Source organism: Musca autumnalis, unplaced genomic scaffold (genome assembly GCF_047663935.1).
Source record: "Musca autumnalis isolate F117 unplaced genomic scaffold, ASM4766393v1 scaffold_93, whole genome shotgun sequence".
Taxonomy (NCBI): domain Eukaryota; kingdom Metazoa; phylum Arthropoda; class Insecta; order Diptera; family Muscidae; genus Musca; species Musca autumnalis.
This window is the reverse complement of record NW_027412454.1, coordinates 235,983-259,270: the sequence shown is the minus strand read 5'-3', so window position 1 is coordinate 259,270 and position 23,288 is coordinate 235,983. Positions and strand designations below refer to the sequence as shown.

At 34.4% G+C, this 23,288-nt stretch overlaps 8 protein-coding genes across 8 annotated transcripts; 4 read left to right on the top strand and 4 right to left on the bottom strand.

Moving 5' to 3' along the window:
• Positions 1 to 1,795: 1,795 nt before the first annotated feature.
• Positions 1,796 to 2,107, bottom strand: LOC141388498 (histone H4). Its single transcript, XM_073958411.1, has one exon. The coding sequence runs from the start codon at positions 2,105 to 2,107 to the stop codon at positions 1,796 to 1,798; it is 312 nt and encodes a 103-aa protein (XP_073814512.1).
• Positions 2,108 to 2,428: 321 nt separating this feature from the next.
• On the top strand, positions 2,429 to 2,839 carry LOC141388529 (histone H3). The gene has a single exon (XM_073958446.1). It carries the CDS (start codon positions 2,429 to 2,431, stop codon positions 2,837 to 2,839), a length of 411 nt encoding a protein of 136 aa, XP_073814547.1.
• A 3,897-nt stretch (positions 2,840 to 6,736) lies between these two features.
• Positions 6,737 to 7,606, bottom strand: LOC141388480 (histone H2B). The gene is made up of 2 exons (XM_073958392.1): positions 7,571 to 7,606; positions 6,737 to 7,117 (listed from the first exon to the last, which is right to left on the bottom strand). Exon 2 carries the CDS (start codon positions 7,109 to 7,111, stop codon positions 6,737 to 6,739), a length of 375 nt encoding a protein of 124 aa, XP_073814493.1. The 5' UTR covers positions 7,112 to 7,117; positions 7,571 to 7,606.
• Positions 7,392 to 7,766, top strand: LOC141388528 (histone H2A). Its single transcript, XM_073958445.1, has one exon. It carries the CDS (start codon positions 7,392 to 7,394, stop codon positions 7,764 to 7,766), a length of 375 nt encoding a protein of 124 aa, XP_073814546.1.
• Positions 7,767 to 10,257: 2,491 nt separating this feature from the next.
• Positions 10,258 to 10,569, bottom strand: LOC141388487 (histone H4). The gene has a single exon (XM_073958398.1). The coding sequence runs from the start codon at positions 10,567 to 10,569 to the stop codon at positions 10,258 to 10,260; it is 312 nt and encodes a 103-aa protein (XP_073814499.1).
• A 321-nt stretch (positions 10,570 to 10,890) lies between these two features.
• LOC141388527 (histone H3) lies at positions 10,891 to 11,301 on the top strand. The gene has a single exon (XM_073958444.1). The coding sequence runs from the start codon at positions 10,891 to 10,893 to the stop codon at positions 11,299 to 11,301; it is 411 nt and encodes a 136-aa protein (XP_073814545.1).
• Positions 11,302 to 20,548: 9,247 nt separating this feature from the next.
• LOC141388481 (histone H2B) lies at positions 20,549 to 21,418 on the bottom strand. The gene is made up of 2 exons (XM_073958393.1): positions 21,383 to 21,418; positions 20,549 to 20,929 (listed from the first exon to the last, which is right to left on the bottom strand). Exon 2 carries the CDS (start codon positions 20,921 to 20,923, stop codon positions 20,549 to 20,551), a length of 375 nt encoding a protein of 124 aa, XP_073814494.1. The 5' UTR covers positions 20,924 to 20,929; positions 21,383 to 21,418.
• LOC141388526 (histone H2A) lies at positions 21,204 to 21,578 on the top strand. Its single transcript, XM_073958443.1, has one exon. The coding sequence runs from the start codon at positions 21,204 to 21,206 to the stop codon at positions 21,576 to 21,578; it is 375 nt and encodes a 124-aa protein (XP_073814544.1).
• Positions 21,579 to 23,288: the final 1,710 nt, after the last annotated feature.

Sequence of the window (23,288 nt, the reverse complement as noted above, 5' to 3'; positions counted from 1 at the left end):
TAACTGTATTTGGAAAGGAAAAAATGCAGAAATGTGCGATTTTGGTGATGTTGTCAGAGCATAGAGTTAGTAATAGAGTGATGACAACATGAAGTGCGCACGGAAAAATTTTTATTTTCAAAGGGAAAAAAGTAGAGTTGTGGAAATAAATTGAGGATCATTGTTAGAAAATAACCAAAATACATAAAATAGAAGAAAAATATGTGATTTTTGTGGACATTTAAGAAAGAAATAAATTATTTTTAGTGAAAAATAAGAAGAAGAAGAAGAAGAAGAAGAAGAAGAAGAAGAAAATTTTCAATGATTTCAACATAAAGTAAAAGAATTTATGTGATTTTTGGGACGTTTGAGAGAAAAAATAAAATATTTTTAGTGAAACATAGGAAGAAGAAGAAGAACTTTTTTAATAATTTCAACATAAAGTAAAAGAAATTTAGAAAATTATGTGATTTTTTTTGGTAATTTAAGGAAATGTGATTTAGTGAAACAAGAAGAAGAAGAAAATTTTCAATAATTTCAACATTAAGTGAGAGAAATTTAGAAAATTATGTGATTTTTTGGACATTTAAGAAAAAAATATTTTTTTAGGGAAACATAAGGAGAAGAAGAAGAAAATTCTCAATAATTTCAACATAAAGTGAGAGAAATTTAGAAAATTATGTGATTTTTTGGAGGATTATGTGATTTTTGAATAAATAAGTAAAAGATAAAATTTTTCTATGCGAGTTCATGAAATGTAAGAAGAAGAAGAAGAATTTTTCAATAATTTCAACATAAAGTGGGAGAAATTTAGAAAATTATGTGATTTTTTGGAGGATTAAGTAAAAGATAAAATATTTTTATATGAAATCATGAAACATAAGAAGAAGAATTTTTTCATGAGCAAATTTTTGAAAAAAGAGATGCTATAAAAATTTTTTAAATATAATTTTAAGAAAAATCGCAGTAAATATTAACAAAATTCAAACTAATTTAATGAAAATTTTTTTAAAAAAGGTAATTTTCATTTTAATTTAAAAAATTTAATAACAATTTTTAATAATTTCATCACAAAATAACAAAAATTTTTACTTGAAGGAAAAAATAAGTACATAACATCGCAGTCAAAAAGATATTGTTGGCTTGGCATAGCATTGATGTGCGTTAGTTATATGAACAAACACACGCACACACCGACCGACGCTAGCGTATACACACATCGTCGTATTATCAAGCAAGCAAGCAGCTACCCTAACAACGAGAGTTGCCGGTAGAACATGTATTAGTGGAAATAAAGGAACATTTTTGTGTATTACGAAAAAGGAATGATCAGAGTTGCCGACGGTAAACATTTTTGAAGGCAAAAAAAAGAAGAAGAAGAAGAAAAAATGTTAAGAAAAAAGGTAATGATCAGAGTTGCCGACGGCTAACATTTTTGAAGGAAAAAAATGGAAAATTATTTGACGATGGAAACAAATTTATGAAAATAAAATTAAATGAGCAGAGTTGCCGAAGGCATTTATTTTTGAAGACAAAAGGGAATATTATTTGAAAAAAAAAAATATGAAATGTGGAAAATGAAAGAAAAAATAAAATGCACTGAAAAAAGTAATATGAAAGAAAATATTTTATGGTTAGTTTTATTTTTCATATATTAAGGTAAGTAGTTTTATTTTTGATATATTTTATTAATTTTTTTATGTTTTTGTAATTTTCAACAAGAAAATATCTCTTTTTAAATATTTTTTGTGGTCCTGAAAAGGACCGATTGTTTTGTTGTAAAAGAAAAATTCTCCAAATAGCGTCAAGAAAATATTTAACCGCCGAAACCGTACAAAGTACGACCTTGTCTCTTCAAAGCATAGACGACATCCATAGCAGTGACGGTTTTACGCTTAGCATGTTCGGTGTATGTAACGGCGTCACGAATAACGTTTTCCAAAAACACCTTCAGAACACCACGGGTTTCTTCGTAGATGAGGCCAGAGATACGCTTTACACCACCACGGCGAGCCAAACGTCTAATAGCTGGCTTGGTAATACCTTGGATATTATCACGTAACACTTTACGGTGACGTTTAGCGCCACCTTTTCCCAAGCCTTTGCCACCTTTACCACGACCAGTCATTTTTCACTTTTTTAAAAATCACTTAACACTTCACGAAAGCACAAGAACGAATGTTTTTTCGAAGGCTGGCGGCTTCTATTTATACAAAAATTGGCCTGTTTGACTAACCAAGAGTCTTAATGGAATACACATGTATTTGTGTATGTGTTAGTACACATTTTGGGCGCGCACAGCTGTCTTTACTGGTTTACCCACCCCTAATCATAGCCGCCTCTTCGAAATTTTCTATAAATACCGCTATATGGATGGATGGCACAGTTATTACAGTGTTAACAGTGTTTGTGTGCATACCTAAGTGAAGTGAAAAAACTAAAGTGAAAAATGGCTCGTACTAAGCAAACTGCCCGTAAATCAACTGGTGGAAAGGCTCCTCGTAAGCAATTGGCCACTAAAGCTGCTCGTAAGAGTGCCCCAGCCACCGGCGGCGTCAAGAAGCCTCATCGTTTCCGTCCTGGTACTGTTGCCTTGCGTGAAATCCGTCGTTACCAGAAGAGTACTGAATTGTTGATCCGCAAATTGCCCTTCCAACGTTTGGTTCGTGAAATTGCTCAAGATTTCAAAACTGATTTGCGTTTCCAGAGCTCTGCTGTTATGGCCTTGCAAGAAGCCAGTGAAGCATACTTGGTTGGTCTTTTCGAAGATACTAACTTGTGCGCCATCCATGCTAAGCGTGTCACCATCATGCCTAAAGATATTCAATTGGCCAGACGTATCCGTGGAGAACGTGCTTAAATTCTTGACGTTTTAAAAACATATTTTTTACAACAAAACAATCGGTCCTTTTCAGGACCACAAAATATTTATAAAAAAGAGATTATTTTTTCATCAAACTATTTATCATTTTTAACATTTTAAATAAATAAATATTTTTCTTTGTGTTTATTTCATTTTTGAGGCTGATTTTAGGAATATTTTAAAATTTTCTTGTATGAGTCATATTTGACGGCGTCAGTAAAAATTTCCCATTAGAAGACACATTTTATTCTTCTTCTTGAAAAAAATATAATATTACAATTTTCCCTTTCAAAGACACATTTCTGCTTCTTAAAAAAGTATTGAAATTTGCTTCTATAGGAAATTTTTGACGGCGTCAGTAAAATTATTCAATTAAATATTTTGTTCTTCTTCTTGACACAAAAAACAAAAATTATGTTATAATTTTTCCCTAAAAAGACATTTTATTCTTCTTCTTGAACAAACTTATTGAAATTTCCTTCTATATGTCATTTTTGACGGCGTCAGTAAAATTTTCCCATTGAAATGCACATTTGTGTTCTTCTTCTTCTTCCTTTTCTATGTGTATTTTTGATGGCGTCAGTAATATTTTCCTATTAAAGTATACATTTATTCTTCTTCTTTCTTTTCTATTGGTCTTTTTGACGCCGTCCGTCCATATTAATTTCTTCTTTAAAGACAATGTTTTTTCTTCTTCTTATTTTCTTCATAACAAATATTTGTTCTATTGAACTTGTTTTTGTGTGTATACTAATGTCCACAAGGCATATGTTCACTAAATTTGGCGCGAAATGTTCTCTGCAATAATGCTCTCATTATTTCTCACTCAATATGGTTGAAATTTTTTGGCGGCAAATGCTCTCTGTTTTGTTTTATTTTTCTTTTCAGATAATGATGAATGAAATATGCAATTTTTTTCTTTTCAGCAATATATATTTTTTAATTTAGTAAAATTTTAGGATAATTTTGTAAAATTATAATTTTTTTGAAAATATTAATCAAAAATTTTATCACATAGAGATGGCGAATATTTCTTGGCCATTTGAAAGGCGTAATACTGCATTTTAGAAAAAAAATTTCTTTTAAGAAAATTGTTTAAATCTTGTATTATTTTTACAAAATTGTCATAGAAAAGGGATTTATTTATTTTATTATATACATTTTTGCAAAAAATATCCAAATTTTTAACGAAATCTTGAAAAAAGTACGTGCGAAAAACTTCAGTAATTCTATATGGTTTTTTCCTTGATATGTACTAGCAAAGGAAGAATTATTTTTGGAGAATATTTTTTGTAAAAATTGATGAAATTTTTACTAAATTTTAACGAAAATGCCCTCATATTTTATTAAAAAGTAATTTTTGAGCGATTTTCATATAATTTAGCAAAAATATTTCAATTTTCAAAAATATTACCTTTGACAGTGAATGTTTGTCCATAGGTGGTATACGGTAATGGGAAGATTTTTTTAACTTTTCCAAAGAAATAACTACTTTTTATGAATAATGTTATAATTTGGTGTAAATATACAGATTCTGAAATGTTTTTTAAGAAATTTTTATAAAACTTAATTAGATTTGAGCTTTTAAATTTCTTTGAAGAAAAACTTTTCTTCATTGAAAATATGCCAACAAGAGGATTTCTGCCGTCTTGGACCACATAAAGATTTTGAATTTTTTTCACAGTGAAAATGTGAAATTTGTTAATATTTTAATTTTATCCTAAAGTAAACATATCAGGCTTTATTCTCAAACAGAATTTGGAAAAATATTTTTGAAAAAATTCATAATTTTTTCAAATTTAGTTACAAATTTGTGATTACATTTTTACAATCTGTGAAGTTAAACGCTTATAACTTTTAAACGGATAAAGGAAATTACACCAAATTTTCGTTAAAATATGGCCTGATATCTATACAAGAAATGTGTAAAATATCTTTTATAAAAATATTCAAAGATTCTTCAGAAAAATTAAATTTCTACGAAAACTTTTGTAAAAAATTAAACACGCTTCCACACAATATTTCGAAAAATATAGCTATTGACTACTATGCACTTCTCATCTTTTCAATGTACCTACCATTTTTAAAAATTGCCAATAACAATTTAATAGTACACATAAATTTGTGAGTGTATTTGTGTTACAGTGAAATATAAACATAAAAGTGAATAATCATGTCTGACGCCGCCGTTGTTGAAGCCACCGCCTCCCCAGTTGCCGCTGTTGAGAAAAAGGCACCAAAGAAGGCCGCAGCCAAAGCAAAGAAACCATCAGCTGCCCCTACTCATCCACCAACCCAACAAATGGTTGACGCCGCCATCAAAACATTGAAGGAACGTGGTGGTTCATCATTGCCCGCCATCAAGAAATATTTGGCCAGCACCTACAAGGTTGATGCCCAAAAATTGGCTCCTTTCATCAAGAAATATTTGAAGAGCGCTGTTGCCAGTGGAAAATTGATCCAAACTAAAGGTAAGGGTGCTTCTGGTTCATTCAAATTGTCCGCCTCGGCTTCCAAGGAACCCAAAGCAAAGACTGCTGAAAAGAAGAAGAAGGCCCCAGCTGCTGAGAAGAAGAAGAAGGCTGCCCCTAAAAAGGCCGCCGGTGAAAAGAAAACCGCTGCCAAGAAGCCATCTGCCGCCAAAAAGACCGCTGAGAAGAAGAAGGCTGACAAAACAAAGGCTAAGGCTGCCAAGAAAACCGGTACAGTTAAGGCTAAACCAGCAAAAACCGCCGCTAAAGCATCTGCCACCAAACCAAAGGCACCCAAGGCAAAAACAGCAGCTGCTAAACCCAAAAAAGCCGCCGCACCAAAGAAGCCAGCTGCCAAGAAAGCCGCCGCCAAGAAGTAATTTTTCCCAGAAAGATTACTTGTTGACAACATTTTTCGATATTCGAAAGCATAATATCTAACAGCCCTTTTCAGGGCTACAAATTAAATTCAAAAAGAGAAAATCTTTACTTCAAACTATTTATTATTACTACTATTTATTGTTTTATTACCTAAATAAATAAGAAAAATACACACGTGTCTGATTTTAGGAAAAATATTACCCTCACTAATTACTTTTCCTATTAGGTAATTAACATTGAGCCTGTTTTATTATGGGCATTCCACAAAATAACACCACAAACGGATTAAAATTTTAGTCCGGGTCATAAAATAAATGTGACTAATTTTTGTTTGTCTAATTATGGTCATTTTCATCTAATTTCATATTTTAGGAATTTTCCATTTAATATTCAAAAATGATAATTTTTTCTCTTTGCAAAAATTGTTTGCTGGGTAAAAGGAGATTATTTTAATCAGGAATGTTTTTCTATTCTAATGAAGTTATGTTGCAACTCTATTTTATTTCTCTTTCTATTTTCCCCTAATTCTATTTTTTCCATTGAAAGAAGTCCCGTTAATTTTTGCGCCACCACCAAAAATTTCCCCTTAAAAATGTTCGCGCTTCATATTTGGCATTGGCGTAGTGAAGTGTTACAGGCAAAATGCTTATACATGCTTGTTGTTCGTTTATACATTTTCGATATTGGTGGTGACTGCCGACGGCAATACAAAGTAACATCGCACAAGCACACACACACATACCCATACAGTGGATGGCGTGTTGTTGTACACACATAGAGTAGCCAAGCAAGCAAAAAAGCAATATGAACCACGGCAAAACAAGAATTGACGGCGTCATTTAGTAAATACATGGGAAAATATTATTTTTGCTAGAATTTGAGGAATTTTAAAATTATTTTGGTAAGTTTCTTTATTAAAAAATGTAAATAATGGAAAATAAGTGTTTCGACAAAAATTTGATCTCTTTTAAAATGTTTTTTGTGGCCCTGAAAAGGGCCTTTTATGGTAGAATTTCGACGAATTGATGAAAAATCAAGGCATTTACTTGGAGCTGGTGTATTTAGTAACAGCCTTGGTACCTTCAGAGACAGCGTGCTTAGCCAATTCACCGGGCAACAATAGACGGACAGCAGTTTGGATTTCCCGACTGGTGATGGTAGAGCGCTTGTTGTAGTGGGCCAAACGAGAGGCTTCGGCGGCAATACGTTCGAAGATGTCATTCACGAAACTGTTCATGATGCTCATGGCCTTTGACGAAATACCAGTATCAGGATGGACTTGCTTCAACACTTTGTAAATGTAGATAGCGTAACTCTCCTTACGCTTGGTACGTCTCTTCGATTTATCGCCCTTGGTGATGTTCTTTTGGGCTTTGCCGGCCTTCTTTGCTGCTTTACCACTGGTTTTTGGAGGCATTTTTCACTTTTAATTTTTTTAATCACACAAACACTTTTAACACTGTTCACAAATGATAAAAACCCAGTACCCAAACAGAATATTTCAAGCATTATGTGCTCAAATGTTTCAGGTAGTCGCAGTTGCTGTGTGGAATAGTGGCCAAACAACCCCAGTTTTCGATGTGTGTGTATTAAATGAGCGAGAGAAAAGTATAAATACTAGGGGTTCAAGTGAGTAACGGCATCATTCTGTGTTTTTTCAGTGCTAAGTGAAGTGTTCAAAAAAATATTAAGTGAAAATGTCTGGTCGTGGTAAAGGTGGCAAAGTTAAGGGAAAGGCAAAGTCCCGTTCAAATCGTGCTGGTCTTCAATTCCCCGTCGGTCGTATTCATCGTTTGTTGCGCAAAGGCAACTATGCTGAACGTGTTGGTGCCGGTGCTCCAGTATATTTAGCCGCCGTCATGGAATATTTGGCTGCTGAAGTTTTGGAATTGGCTGGTAATGCTGCCCGTGACAACAAGAAGACTCGTATCATTCCCCGTCACTTGCAATTGGCCATCCGCAACGACGAAGAATTGAACAAATTGCTGTCCGGCGTCACTATTGCTCAAGGTGGTGTATTGCCAAACATCCAAGCTGTTCTCTTGCCCAAGAAGACCGAAAAGAAAGCCTAAATTATCTCGAAAGGTATTATGGAAAAAATACAGACCATCGTATAAGAAGAAGAAAAATCCATACAAAATTCAACCAATCCGTCCTTTTCAGGACGACAAAATATATTTAAAAAGAGAAAAAATCTATTCAAACTATTAATTTTCATTATTTACATTTTATAGGAAAAGAATAAAAATGACCAAAATTTTAATATTTACATTTTATAGGGAAAAAATAAAAATTCCCAAAAAATGATATTTTTCTTAATCGGCGACAACCCTTGATTATTTTGCAAATGACATTTTTTCTTTCATATTTCCTTAGAAAATATGTTCGTTTGTTGTAACTGTTTTTCATTTCTACCCCCCTCAGCAGAATTGTGTTTGTTTTATGTCGCTTTAGTTTTTCACAGAAATAGCGAGACAGATAGAGAGACAGAGAAAGAGAGAGAGCGAAAAAGAGATCATTCGTCTCATCGATGATGTTCGCGCCAATATTCCTTAATCGATGTTCCCGCCAATGTTCGTTCATCGTAAGTTGACGATGTCTGTTATGAATGTGTGTGTGTGGTGTTGTGTGTTTGTTAGTTAGAATAACCAAATGCCTTTACTTACGTTGACGATGATGATGGCCGTTGTTAATGTTGTTGTTGTGGTTGTTAGAGTAGTAAATTATTGGGAAAAAGACTTCTGCCGCCGCGAATTTTGAGGAGAAAAAAGTAACTGTATTTGGAAAGGAAAAAATGCAGAAATGTGCGATTTTGGTGATGTTGTCAGAGCATAGAGTTAGTAATAGAGTGATGACAACATGAAGTGCGCACGGAAAAATTTTTATTTTCAAAGGGAAAAAAGTAGAGTTGTGGAAATAAATTGAGGATCATTGTTAGAAAATAACCAAAATACATAAAATAGAAGAAAAATATGTGATTTTTGTGGACATTTAAGAAAGAAATAAATTATTTTTAGTGAAAAATAAGAAGAAGAAGAAGAAGAAGAAGAAGAAGAAGAAAATTTTCAATGATTTCAACATAAAGTAAAAGAATTTATGTGATTTTTGGGACGTTTGAGAGAAAAAATAAAATATTTTTAGTGAAACATAGGAAGAAGAAGAAGAACTTTTTTAATAATTTCAACATAAAGTAAAAGAAATTTAGAAAATTATGTGATTTTTTTTGGTAATTTAAGGAAATGTGATTTAGTGAAACAAGAAGAAGAAGAAAATTTTCAATAATTTCAACATTAAGTGAGAGAAATTTAGAAAATTATGTGATTTTTTGGACATTTAAGAAAAAAATATTTTTTTAGGGAAACATAAGGAGAAGAAGAAGAAAATTCTCAATAATTTCAACATAAAGTGAGAGAAATTTAGAAAATTATGTGATTTTTTGGAGGATTATGTGATTTTTGAATAAATAAGTAAAAGATAAAATTTTTCTATGCGAGTTCATGAAATGTAAGAAGAAGAAGAAGAATTTTTCAATAATTTCAACATAAAGTGGGAGAAATTTAGAAAATTATGTGATTTTTTGGAGGATTAAGTAAAAGATAAAATATTTTTATATGAAATCATGAAACATAAGAAGAAGAATTTTTTCATGAGCAAATTTTTGAAAAAAGAGATGCTATAAAAATTTTTTAAATATAATTTTAAGAAAAATCGCAGTAAATATTAACAAAATTCAAACTAATTTAATGAAAATTTTTTTAAAAAAGGTAATTTTCATTTTAATTTAAAAAATTTAATAACAATTTTTAATAATTTCATCACAAAATAACAAAAATTTTTACTTGAAGGAAAAAATAAGTACATAACATCGCAGTCAAAAAGATATTGTTGGCTTGGCATAGCATTGATGTGCGTTAGTTATATGAACAAACACACGCACACACCGACCGACGCTAGCGTATACACACATCGTCGTATTATCAAGCAAGCAAGCAGCTACCCTAACAACGAGAGTTGCCGGTAGAACATGTATTAGTGGAAATAAAGGAACATTTTTGTGTATTACGAAAAAGGAATGATCAGAGTTGCCGACGGTAAACATTTTTGAAGGCAAAAAAAAGAAGAAGAAGAAGAAAAAATGTTAAGAAAAAAGGTAATGATCAGAGTTGCCGACGGCTAACATTTTTGAAGGAAAAAAATGGAAAATTATTTGACGATGGAAACAAATTTATGAAAATAAAATTAAATGAGCAGAGTTGCCGAAGGCATTTATTTTTGAAGACAAAAGGGAATATTATTTGAAAAAAAAAAATATGAAATGTGGAAAATGAAAGAAAAAATAAAATGCACTGAAAAAAGTAATATGAAAGAAAATATTTTATGGTTAGTTTTATTTTTCATATATTAAGGTAAGTAGTTTTATTTTTGATATATTTTATTAATTTTTTTATGTTTTTGTAATTTTCAACAAGAAAATATCTCTTTTTAAATATTTTTTGTGGTCCTGAAAAGGACCGATTGTTTTGTTGTAAAAGAAAAATTCTCCAAATAGCGTCAAGAAAATATTTAACCGCCGAAACCGTACAAAGTACGACCTTGTCTCTTCAAAGCATAGACGACATCCATAGCAGTGACGGTTTTACGCTTAGCATGTTCGGTGTATGTAACGGCGTCACGAATAACGTTTTCCAAAAACACCTTCAGAACACCACGGGTTTCTTCGTAGATGAGGCCAGAGATACGCTTTACACCACCACGGCGAGCCAAACGTCTAATAGCTGGCTTGGTAATACCTTGGATATTATCACGTAACACTTTACGGTGACGTTTAGCGCCACCTTTTCCCAAGCCTTTGCCACCTTTACCACGACCAGTCATTTTTCACTTTTTTAAAAATCACTTAACACTTCACGAAAGCACAAGAACGAATGTTTTTTCGAAGGCTGGCGGCTTCTATTTATACAAAAATTGGCCTGTTTGACTAACCAAGAGTCTTAATGGAATACACATGTATTTGTGTATGTGTTAGTACACATTTTGGGCGCGCACAGCTGTCTTTACTGGTTTACCCACCCCTAATCATAGCCGCCTCTTCGAAATTTTCTATAAATACCGCTATATGGATGGATGGCACAGTTATTACAGTGTTAACAGTGTTTGTGTGCATACCTAAGTGAAGTGAAAAAACTAAAGTGAAAAATGGCTCGTACTAAGCAAACTGCCCGTAAATCAACTGGTGGAAAGGCTCCTCGTAAGCAATTGGCCACTAAAGCTGCTCGTAAGAGTGCCCCAGCCACCGGCGGCGTCAAGAAGCCTCATCGTTTCCGTCCTGGTACTGTTGCCTTGCGTGAAATCCGTCGTTACCAGAAGAGTACTGAATTGTTGATCCGCAAATTGCCCTTCCAACGTTTGGTTCGTGAAATTGCTCAAGATTTCAAAACTGATTTGCGTTTCCAGAGCTCTGCTGTTATGGCCTTGCAAGAAGCCAGTGAAGCATACTTGGTTGGTCTTTTCGAAGATACTAACTTGTGCGCCATCCATGCTAAGCGTGTCACCATCATGCCTAAAGATATTCAATTGGCCAGACGTATCCGTGGAGAACGTGCTTAAATTCTTGACGTTTTAAAAACATATTTTTTACAACAAAACAATCGGTCCTTTTCAGGACCACAAAATATTTATAAAAAAGAGATTATTTTTTCATCAAACTATTTATCATTTTTAACATTTTAAATAAATAAATATTTTTCTTTGTGTTTATTTCATTTTTGAGGCTGATTTTAGGAATATTTTAAAATTTTCTTGTATGAGTCATATTTGACGGCGTCAGTAAAAATTTCCCATTAGAAGACACATTTTATTCTTCTTCTTGAAAAAAATATAATATTACAATTTTCCCTTTCAAAGACACATTTCTGCTTCTTAAAAAAGTATTGAAATTTGCTTCTATAGGAAATTTTTGACGGCGTCAGTAAAATTATTCAATTAAATATTTTGTTCTTCTTCTTGACACAAAAAACAAAAATTATGTTATAATTTTTCCCTAAAAAGACATTTTATTCTTCTTCTTGAACAAACTTATTGAAATTTCCTTCTATATGTCATTTTTGACGGCGTCAGTAAAATTTTCCCATTGAAATGCACATTTGTGTTCTTCTTCTTCTTCCTTTTCTATGTGTATTTTTGATGGCGTCAGTAATATTTTCCTATTAAAGTATACATTTATTCTTCTTCTTTCTTTTCTATTGGTCTTTTTGACGCCGTCCGTCCATATTAATTTCTTCTTTAAAGACAATGTTTTTTCTTCTTCTTATTTTCTTCATAACAAATATTTGTTCTATTGAACTTGTTTTTGTGTGTATACTAATGTCCACAAGGCATATGTTCACTAAATTTGGCGCGAAATGTTCTCTGCAATAATGCTCTCATTATTTCTCACTCAATATGGTTGAAATTTTTTGGCGGCAAATGCTCTCTGTTTTGTTTTATTTTTCTTTTCAGATAATGATGAATGAAATATGCAATTTTTTTCTTTTCAGCAATATATATTTTTTAATTTAGTAAAATTTTAGGATAATTTTGTAAAATTATAATTTTTTTGAAAATATTAATCAAAAATTTTATCACATAGAGATGGCGAATATTTCTTGGCCATTTGAAAGGCGTAATACTGCATTTTAGAAAAAAAATTTCTTTTAAGAAAATTGTTTAAATCTTGTATTATTTTTACAAAATTGTCATAGAAAAGGGATTTATTTATTTTATTATATACATTTTTGCAAAAAATATCCAAATTTTTAACGAAATCTTGAAAAAAGTACGTGCGAAAAACTTCAGTAATTCTATATGGTTTTTTCCTTGATATGTACTAGCAAAGGAAGAATTATTTTTGGAGAATATTTTTTGTAAAAATTGATGAAATTTTTACTAAATTTTAACGAAAATGCCCTCATATTTTATTAAAAAGTAATTTTTGAGCGATTTTCATATAATTTAGCAAAAATATTTCAATTTTCAAAAATATTACCTTTGACAGTGAATGTTTGTCCATAGGTGGTATACGGTAATGGGAAGATTTTTTTAACTTTTCCAAAGAAATAACTACTTTTTATGAATAATGTTATAATTTGGTGTAAATATACAGATTCTGAAATGTTTTTTAAGAAATTTTTATAAAACTTAATTAGATTTGAGCTTTTAAATTTCTTTGAAGAAAAACTTTTCTTCATTGAAAATATGCCAACAAGAGGATTTCTGCCGTCTTGGACCACATAAAGATTTTGAATTTTTTTCACAGTGAAAATGTGAAATTTGTTAATATTTTAATTTTATCCTAAAGTAAACATATCAGGCTTTATTCTCAAACAGAATTTGGAAAAATATTTTTGAAAAAATTCATAATTTTTTCAAATTTAGTTACAAATTTGTGATTACATTTTTACAATCTGTGAAGTTAAACGCTTATAACTTTTAAACGGATAAAGGAAATTACACCAAATTTTCGTTAAAATATGGCCTGATATCTATACAAGAAATGTGTAAAATATCTTTTATAAAAATATTCAAAGATTCTTCAGAAAAATTAAATTTCTACGAAAACTTTTGTAAAAAATTAAACACGCTTCCACACAATATTTCGAAAAATATAGCTATTGACTACTATGCACTTCTCATCTTTTCAATGTACCTACCATTTTTAAAAATTGCCAATAATAACAAAGTGAAGTGAACAAATAAAGTGTATAAACAGTGAAAGTGCCAAAATTTATGGAAGACACGTTAGATGTCTTCTAGAGAGATAAATTTTGTTTCAACACCTCTTCAGCATCCTTGTCATAAGGCGGACGAGCTTCTCCTAAAGGCATCATGCAGGCGGCCGAACAATCTCCCGCCGGCAAGCATCAGCCAGCTAGAAGCCGTATACCCACCATAAAAGTGACTGCTTGTCCAGCAGTAGTCGATGACAATGCAGCTCTCAACAGCAAATCTACAATGCCGATGGAGCAAAATTCACCTGATCCAGCTGGTGACTGGAAAATAGTCACACACAACAAGCCGTCGTTGAAGCGTAAAGGCGGCTCACCGTGTGACCAACAGCTGGAAGCCTTAATTGCCCAGCTGCAGCAAAAAGTGCTGCAATTAGAAGAAAAAAACGAGTCTTTGGCCGCTAAGTATGCATCGTTGGAAAATAAACATGCTGAATCTGCCACAAAACTTAGATATGCTTGGGAGAGAGAAACGAGTGCCAAACGTCTCATACTCCAGCTTGAAAAGGAAGTCGCTCTATTGAAAGGCAATAAGAGCAGCAAAACAAAACAAAATAAAAATGCCAATTTGTCGGAGGAAGCCACCATCACACTGCAAGGGCAGAAGACAGTGGACACACCGCCAGTACCACGCATCAATATCTCGAGCGCTAGCCGCCCGGGGAATACTGCTAAGAAGGATGTCACAATTGCAAGCAGCAACTCTGTACAACCAACCAGCTCGACCATACCTGCAGGAAACAACGCCGAAGGAACGGTAGCAGCAACATCATCTTCCACCGAGAAGAAGAAGAAGCCAAGACGTAAAGTAACGATTATCACTCAAGATGATCGAATGGATACAAGCCCAGCTAACGACGCAACCATTAAGGACGCTCCATCAAAGGCACCTGGCAGTACCGGTAAGTCGATACCTTCCATTTCGACCATTAATGCCAATGTAAAGAATTTGACAGCAGATATTAGAACGTTTCTGGGACATGATAGTTTTGAGATCTCGGTTGTCAATGATAAAAGGGCATATTTTCATTTCCATTCTCTAGAAGAGCAAGAAAGGATAAGAGCGCTTTTTGTAGAAAAGGGGGTAGAATTTTACACTTTTTGCCCAAAAGATCAATCCCCTCATTCTATCGTTATGTCGAGACTGACTTCCGCTTACGATAGGGATGACATTAAGGTGGCCCTGTCACAGTTAGATATAAACTTAGATGTTAAAAATGTAGCAAGACTAGGTCATGGAAAATGGCTCATCCACCTAGGAAAGGGTTCGGACATTAAGGGTCTTTTTAAAATCCGTCTATTCCTTAACTGCAAAATTAAATTACGAAAGGATAATAGGAAAGGACCGACGCAGTGTCACAATTGCCAACGATACTACCACGTATCAAACAATTGTAACTTGGCGTTCAGGTGTGTTAAGTGTGGTGAGTCCCATGGTCCTGGCAATTGCCATATCCCAAAAGGCACACATATACCCAAACTAATCCCTGTTGTTGATCTGAACACAGGAGAAACGGTTATTAATTCCAAAACGGGAAAACCGGTTATGAAACCAGAATTCACACTTAAATGTGTAAATTGTAATAAGACAGGACATTCTGCAAATTCACGTCAGTGCCCCATAAGAATAGCACTTATTGCTAAGTCAAAGGCCGCTAAAGATAAAACATCTAATGCGCCTAAGAGAAATAATTTCCCTATTAACAGTGGAAAAGTGAGACAGGGTATATCATATTCCAGCATCTGTCCAACACAAAATAATCAGGCAAATACAACTCCGAATGTGCCCATTAATACAGAGGCTACACCAGCAGGAGATGTTATGGACTCATTCGAAAAATTCAATGAGATATGTAAACAAAATTTCGGTAAAGATTTTTTTACCTGTTTACACGAAGTCCGGAGGTATTCAAAGGATATCAATAGCTTAGATAAGGATAACCAAGCCAAAGCCATGGTTGGTATCCTAGCTTCTCTCAGTTTCGATGATTAGACAGCTTAAGTGCATTTTTGCCAACATCAACTCCTTAGTGTCGAGGCGTAAGAAACACTTCTTACATTTGTTCCTAGAGGAACATCGGCCTGAGGTGTTGATGTTGGCGGAGCATAATTTGTCTACCCATCAAAACTTAGATATGGTAGGCTACAAATCCTTTTTACAGAGAAGAATGGATGGTCTGGGTCGCGGTACTGCCATCCTTGTTAAGGATGACATTAGATGCGAACTAGTTCAATTTGACTCTGGTATTATTGAGAGTATCTGTGTGAAATTATATAGGGTTGATGGATCTACACTCCATCTTGTTAGCATGTATTGCCGACCCCCTGATAATTTTGATACTACAGACCTCGAACCTCTCCGACTGCTGGCCAGAAATGGAGACGTATTAGTTGGTGCTGACCTTAACGCCAGGCACATAAGCTGGGGTAGTGATACCTCATGCACCAAAGGTCGAAAGGTTAATGACTTTATTCTTGGTTGCCCTGACCTAATAGTCATTCCAACCGATGGACCCACTAGGTTCAATAGGGACTCCCAGTCTTATATTGACATTTGTTTTGCCTCACCTGGCATAACAATTGAAGACAATGGAGGTCGAGGAATAAGCACCTTGGACTGCCTCTCGGACCATTTAGCTATTGAGATGAAAATCCTTGACATAGTACCTGAAAATCGAGAAAATAGAACTTTCTACGACTTCAGTAAGATTAATAAACGGAGACTTAACAGAATTCTGGCTGATGAATTACCATCATGTACGCTCCCTATAGACCGAAACGTCACTACGTCGGAAATAGATTTAGGAATTGATAAAATGGTAGACATTTTTCATAGGGCTATGGAGGAGTCAATCCCCAAAATAAGACCAGGTAGTAGAGGTCTAAGACCACTACCGCCTGAAATTCTTGATCTTATAAGAAATAAAAAGCGTTTAAGACGTACACTTCATCGCACAGCAAATCCAGGCAGATATGACACTCTAAGGGCTGAGATAAATAACTTAGACAAGATAATTCAGGGAGCCATTGCTCGGCATGAGTCCGAGCAATGGAAAAACTTCCTGAATAATATTGAAATGAATAGCCGGGTATATAGTAAGGTTAAAGCCGCAGCGGGAATAAAACGCAGCCCTATACCTGACTTAAGAGACGAAAATGGTACCCTTATAACCCTTGATAACGATAAGGCAGACACCATCGCGGACGCCATTCAGGGTAGGGAAATACCACCTTCATACCAAGACAATACTGTCAACAGTATTGAATTTGAGTATAATAACAGGTCCCCGCTGGTACAATTTTCTGCTAATTTTCCAGCGGATGGTACGCTATCGGGTTTTTCGCCACAACTCAGGCCTATATCCTATGAGGATATAGGCTCTGCAGTTAAAAAAAGGCCGAACCGTAAATCTAGCGGACCTGATGGTATCCCGGAGATTGTCTTAAGAGCCACTGACAGATCGACCTGGAAGATTATTGCGGTTATTTTTAACCATTGTTTCAATCTGGGGTATTTTCCAAATGCTTGGAAAATTGCCAATGCGGTACCTGTGTTGAAGCCCGGTAAGGATCCGACAAACAGGGACAGTTATAGGCCCATCAGCCTTCTATCTGCCTTCGGAAAGTTATTGGAATATTTCATCTTGAGAAATATTTCCAACTTTTTAGAGGATAGGGAACTGCTGTCTAATAGTCAATTCGGTTTTAGGAGAGGCCTTTCGACATCCCATGCACTCACTGTGCTTGGTGATCACGTGGGTAGGGCTCTTAATAACCGCCAGATTACAATAGGTGTTAGCCTGGACTTTTCCAAGGCTTTTGACAGCGTATGGCATAATGCCATAATTTACAAAATGACTCATATGAATTTTAGTCATAACATTTGCCGCCTAGTGACAGATTTTTTGAAATTTAGGAGATTTAAAGTTAAAATAGGGGACTCGTTTTCGACTGTCAGGAATATATTCACAGGTGTCCCACAGGGTTCCCTTTTAGGGCCTGTGTTATTTAATATCTTCCTAGCAGATATCCCCCAACCCTCAGAGGGTGACTTACTCCTTATTTATGCTGACGACATCTTTGTCGCAGCATCTGGAGCCCATGCTGTAAACACAAACACACGTTTGAATGAATACCTGGAGGTACTCTCCAGGTATTTTGATAAGTGGAAAATGTGCCTTAACATCGGCAAGTGTGAGGGTATTGTTTTCAAAGGGCTAAAAAAATACTTATACCCTAGTGCTAGGGGATTCGAGGCTACCCCCCGAATTGGGGGACAGTTAATTAGCATGTCCGACAGACTGAAATACTTGGGTGTAGTTTTTACATCTAACTTTCGGTTTGTCGGACATGTTGATTACATACTTGGTAAGGCCAAGAAACTTTTCTGGGCCTACCAAAGGATAATTTGCAGATCTGGCGGCTTAACCCTCCCGGTTAAGTTGTTGATCTATAAACAAATTATCAGACCGATTCTATCCTACGCATTCCCTGTATGGTACGGAATCTCCTCCAGCCAAATGGAGAGAATTCGTGTCTGGGAGAGGGGGATTTTGCGGTCGTGTTTAGAGTTAAGGCCGGTGCAAGGTGACGATGGGATATGGAGGTTGCCCCCCAATTCTAAGGTATACCGTGACACCCCCTTCGATAGGATTGATATATTTCTAATGAAGGGCGCTCTTGCCTTTATGGAAAAATCTTCATTTTGTGAAAATGCCCTGGTCATTGACAGCCTAAATGATAATTTCGATAACATAGACAGCCTCTTGGAGGCCAATTATCATCCTCCAAATAGTCTCGTCATGCTAAATAGAGAAGGTCTGATATTCCATGATGACCAATTATTGTTCTACCACCGTCGGTATAGAACCTTCGACCTGCATAATACCGTCTACCAAACTGCCCAGTAGCCGATGTAGCGTCCTTGTATATATGTATATACTAGTTTTAGTTTAGTTTTTTTAAGTAGAATATAAGCAAAATAAAAAAAAAAAATAAAAGAGTAAAGACTCCCTTTTTCTGGTTATTTTTCGGGAGAATAAGAAATCAAGTTTCTAGTTTAATGATCTATAAATAAATCTAAATTATTATAATTTAAGATTTAGTATTAGTGATAGGTTGCATACATGATGCAACTTATGTAAATATTACATGTACTATTAAGGTAAACTTAGATACATAATTTTATGCTAAGTAATTATAAGAACAATTGTTAGACTTAAGTCTTATTCCAAATGTCTAAGAATGAAACCTCAATAAAATTGAATTGAATTGAATTGAATTGAAATTGCCAATAACAATTTAATAGTACACATAAATTTGTGAGTGTATTTGTGTTACAGTGAAATATAAACATAAAAGTGAATAATCATGTCTGACGCCGCCGTTGTTGAAGCCACCGCCTCCCCAGTTGCCGCTGTTGAGAAAAAGGCACCAAAGAAGGCCGCAGCCAAAGCAAAGAAACCATCAGCTGCCCCTACTCATCCACCAACCCAACAAATGGTTGACGCCGCCATCAAAACATTGAAGGAACGTGGTGGTTCATCATTGCCCGCCATCAAGAAATATTTGGCCAGCACCTACAAGGTTGATGCCCAAAAATTGGCTCCTTTCATCAAGAAATATTTGAAGAGCGCTGTTGCCAGTGGAAAATTGATCCAAACTAAAGGTAAGGGTGCTTCTGGTTCATTCAAATTGTCCGCCTCGGCTTCCAAGGAACCCAAAGCAAAGACTGCTGAAAAGAAGAAGAAGGCCCCAGCTGCTGAGAAGAAGAAGAAGGCTGCCCCTAAAAAGGCCGCCGGTGAAAAGAAAACCGCTGCCAAGAAGCCATCTGCCGCCAAAAAGACCGCTGAGAAGAAGAAGGCTGACAAAACAAAGGCTAAGGCTGCCAAGAAAACCGGTACAGTTAAGGCTAAACCAGCAAAAACCGCCGCTAAAGCATCTGCCACCAAACCAAAGGCACCCAAGGCAAAAACAGCAGCTGCTAAACCCAAAAAAGCCGCCGCACCAAAGAAGCCAGCTGCCAAGAAAGCCGCCGCCAAGAAGTAATTTTTCCCAGAAAGATTACTTGTTGACAACATTTTTCGATATTCGAAAGCATAATATCTAACAGCCCTTTTCAGGGCTACAAATTAAATTCAAAAAGAGAAAATCTTTACTTCAAACTATTTATTATTACTACTATTTATTGTTTTATTACCTAAATAAATAAGAAAAATACACACGTGTCTGATTTTAGGAAAAATATTACCCTCACTAATTACTTTTCCTATTAGGTAATTAACATTGAGCCTGTTTTATTATGGGCATTCCACAAAATAACACCACAAACGGATTAAAATTTTAGTCCGGGTCATAAAATAAATGTGACTAATTTTTGTTTGTCTAATTATGGTCATTTTCATCTAATTTCATATTTTAGGAATTTTCCATTTAATATTCAAAAATGATAATTTTTTCTCTTTGCAAAAATTGTTTGCTGGGTAAAAGGAGATTATTTTAATCAGGAATGTTTTTCTATTCTAATGAAGTTATGTTGCAACTCTATTTTATTTCTCTTTCTATTTTCCCCTAATTCTATTTTTTCCATTGAAAGAAGTCCCGTTAATTTTTGCGCCACCACCAAAAATTTCCCCTTAAAAATGTTCGCGCTTCATATTTGGCATTGGCGTAGTGAAGTGTTACAGGCAAAATGCTTATACATGCTTGTTGTTCGTTTATACATTTTCGATATTGGTGGTGACTGCCGACGGCAATACAAAGTAACATCGCACAAGCACACACACACATACCCATACAGTGGATGGCGTGTTGTTGTACACACATAGAGTAGCCAAGCAAGCAAAAAAGCAATATGAACCACGGCAAAACAAGAATTGACGGCGTCATTTAGTAAATACATGGGAAAATATTATTTTTGCTAGAATTTGAGGAATTTTAAAATTATTTTGGTAAGTTTCTTTATTAAAAAATGTAAATAATGGAAAATAAGTGTTTCGACAAAAATTTGATCTCTTTTAAAATGTTTTTTGTGGCCCTGAAAAGGGCCTTTTATGGTAGAATTTCGACGAATTGATGAAAAATCAAGGCATTTACTTGGAGCTGGTGTATTTAGTAACAGCCTTGGTACCTTCAGAGACAGCGTGCTTAGCCAATTCACCGGGCAACAATAGACGGACAGCAGTTTGGATTTCCCGACTGGTGATGGTAGAGCGCTTGTTGTAGTGGGCCAAACGAGAGGCTTCGGCGGCAATACGTTCGAAGATGTCATTCACGAAACTGTTCATGATGCTCATGGCCTTTGACGAAATACCAGTATCAGGATGGACTTGCTTCAACACTTTGTAAATGTAGATAGCGTAACTCTCCTTACGCTTGGTACGTCTCTTCGATTTATCGCCCTTGGTGATGTTCTTTTGGGCTTTGCCGGCCTTCTTTGCTGCTTTACCACTGGTTTTTGGAGGCATTTTTCACTTTTAATTTTTTTAATCACACAAACACTTTTAACACTGTTCACAAATGATAAAAACCCAGTACCCAAACAGAATATTTCAAGCATTATGTGCTCAAATGTTTCAGGTAGTCGCAGTTGCTGTGTGGAATAGTGGCCAAACAACCCCAGTTTTCGATGTGTGTGTATTAAATGAGCGAGAGAAAAGTATAAATACTAGGGGTTCAAGTGAGTAACGGCATCATTCTGTGTTTTTTCAGTGCTAAGTGAAGTGTTCAAAAAAATATTAAGTGAAAATGTCTGGTCGTGGTAAAGGTGGCAAAGTTAAGGGAAAGGCAAAGTCCCGTTCAAATCGTGCTGGTCTTCAATTCCCCGTCGGTCGTATTCATCGTTTGTTGCGCAAAGGCAACTATGCTGAACGTGTTGGTGCCGGTGCTCCAGTATATTTAGCCGCCGTCATGGAATATTTGGCTGCTGAAGTTTTGGAATTGGCTGGTAATGCTGCCCGTGACAACAAGAAGACTCGTATCATTCCCCGTCACTTGCAATTGGCCATCCGCAACGACGAAGAATTGAACAAATTGCTGTCCGGCGTCACTATTGCTCAAGGTGGTGTATTGCCAAACATCCAAGCTGTTCTCTTGCCCAAGAAGACCGAAAAGAAAGCCTAAATTATCTCGAAAGGTATTATGGAAAAAATACAGACCATCGTATAAGAAGAAGAAAAATCCATACAAAATTCAACCAATCCGTCCTTTTCAGGACGACAAAATATATTTAAAAAGAGAAAAAATCTATTCAAACTATTAATTTTCATTATTTACATTTTATAGGAAAAGAATAAAAATGACCAAAATTTTAATATTTACATTTTATAGGGAAAAAATAAAAATTCCCAAAAAATGATATTTTTCTTAATCGGCGACAACCCTTGATTATTTTGCAAATGACATTTTTTCTTTCATATTTCCTTAGAAAATATGTTCGTTTGTTGTAACTGTTTTTCATTTCTACCCCCCTCAGCAGAATTGTGTTTGTTTTATGTCGCTTTAGTTTTTCACAGAAATAGCGAGACAGATAGAGAGACAGAGAAAGAGAGAGAGCGAAAAAGAGATCATTCGTCTCATCGATGATGTTCGCGCCAATATTCCTTAATCGATGTTCCCGCCAATGTTCGTTCATCGTAAGTTGACGATGTCTGTTATGAATGTGTGTGTGTGGTGTTGTGTGTTTGTTAGTTAGAATAACCAAATGCCTTTACTTACGTTGACGATGATGATGGCCGTTGTTAATGTTGTTGTTGTGGTTGTTAGAGTAGTAAATTATTGGGAAAAAGACTTCTGCCGCCGCGAATTTTGAGGAGAAAAAAGTAACTGTATTTGGAAAGGAAAAAATGCAGAAATGTGCGATTTTGGTGATGTTGTCAGAGCATAGAGTTAGTAATAGAGTGATGACAACATGAAGTGCGCACGGAAAAATTTTTATTTTCAAAGGGAAAAAAGTAGAGTTGTGGAAATAAATTGAGGATCATTGTTAGAAAATAACCAAAATACATAAAATAGAAGAAAAATATGTGATTTTTGTGGACATTTAAGAAAGAAATAAATTATTTTTAGTGAAAAATAAGAAGAAGAAGAAGAAGAAGAAGAAGAAGAAGAAAATTTTCAATGATTTCAACATAAAGTAAAAGAATTTATGTGATTTTTGGGACGTTTGAGAGAAAAAATAAAATATTTTTAGTGAAACATAGGAAGAAGAAGAAGAACTTTTTTAATAATTTCAACATAAAGTAAAAGAAATTTAGAAAATTATGTGATTTTTTTTGGTAATTTAAGGAAATGTGATTTAGTGAAACAAGAAGAAGAAGAAAATTTTCAATAATTTCAACATTAAGTGAGAGAAATTTAGAAAATTATGTGATTTTTTGGACATTTAAGAAAAAAATATTTTTTTAGGGAAACATAAGGAGAAGAAGAAGAAAATTCTCAATAATTTCAACATAAAGTGAGAGAAATTTAGAAAATTATGTGATTTTTTGGAGGATTATGTGATTTTTGAATAAATAAGTAAAAGATAAAATTTTTCTATGCGAGTTCATGAAATGTAAGAAGAAGAAGAAGAATTTTTCAATAATTTCAACATAAAGTGGGAGAAATTTAGAAAATTATGTGATTTTTTGGAGGATTAAGTAAAAGATAAAATATTTTTATATGAAATCATGAAACATAAGAAGAAGAATTTTTTCATGAGCAAATTTTTGAAAAAAGAGATGCTATAAAAATTTTTTAAATATAATTTTAAGAAAAATCGCAGTAAATATTAACAAAATTCAAACTAATTTAATGAAAATTTTTTTAAAAAAGGTAATTTTCATTTTAATT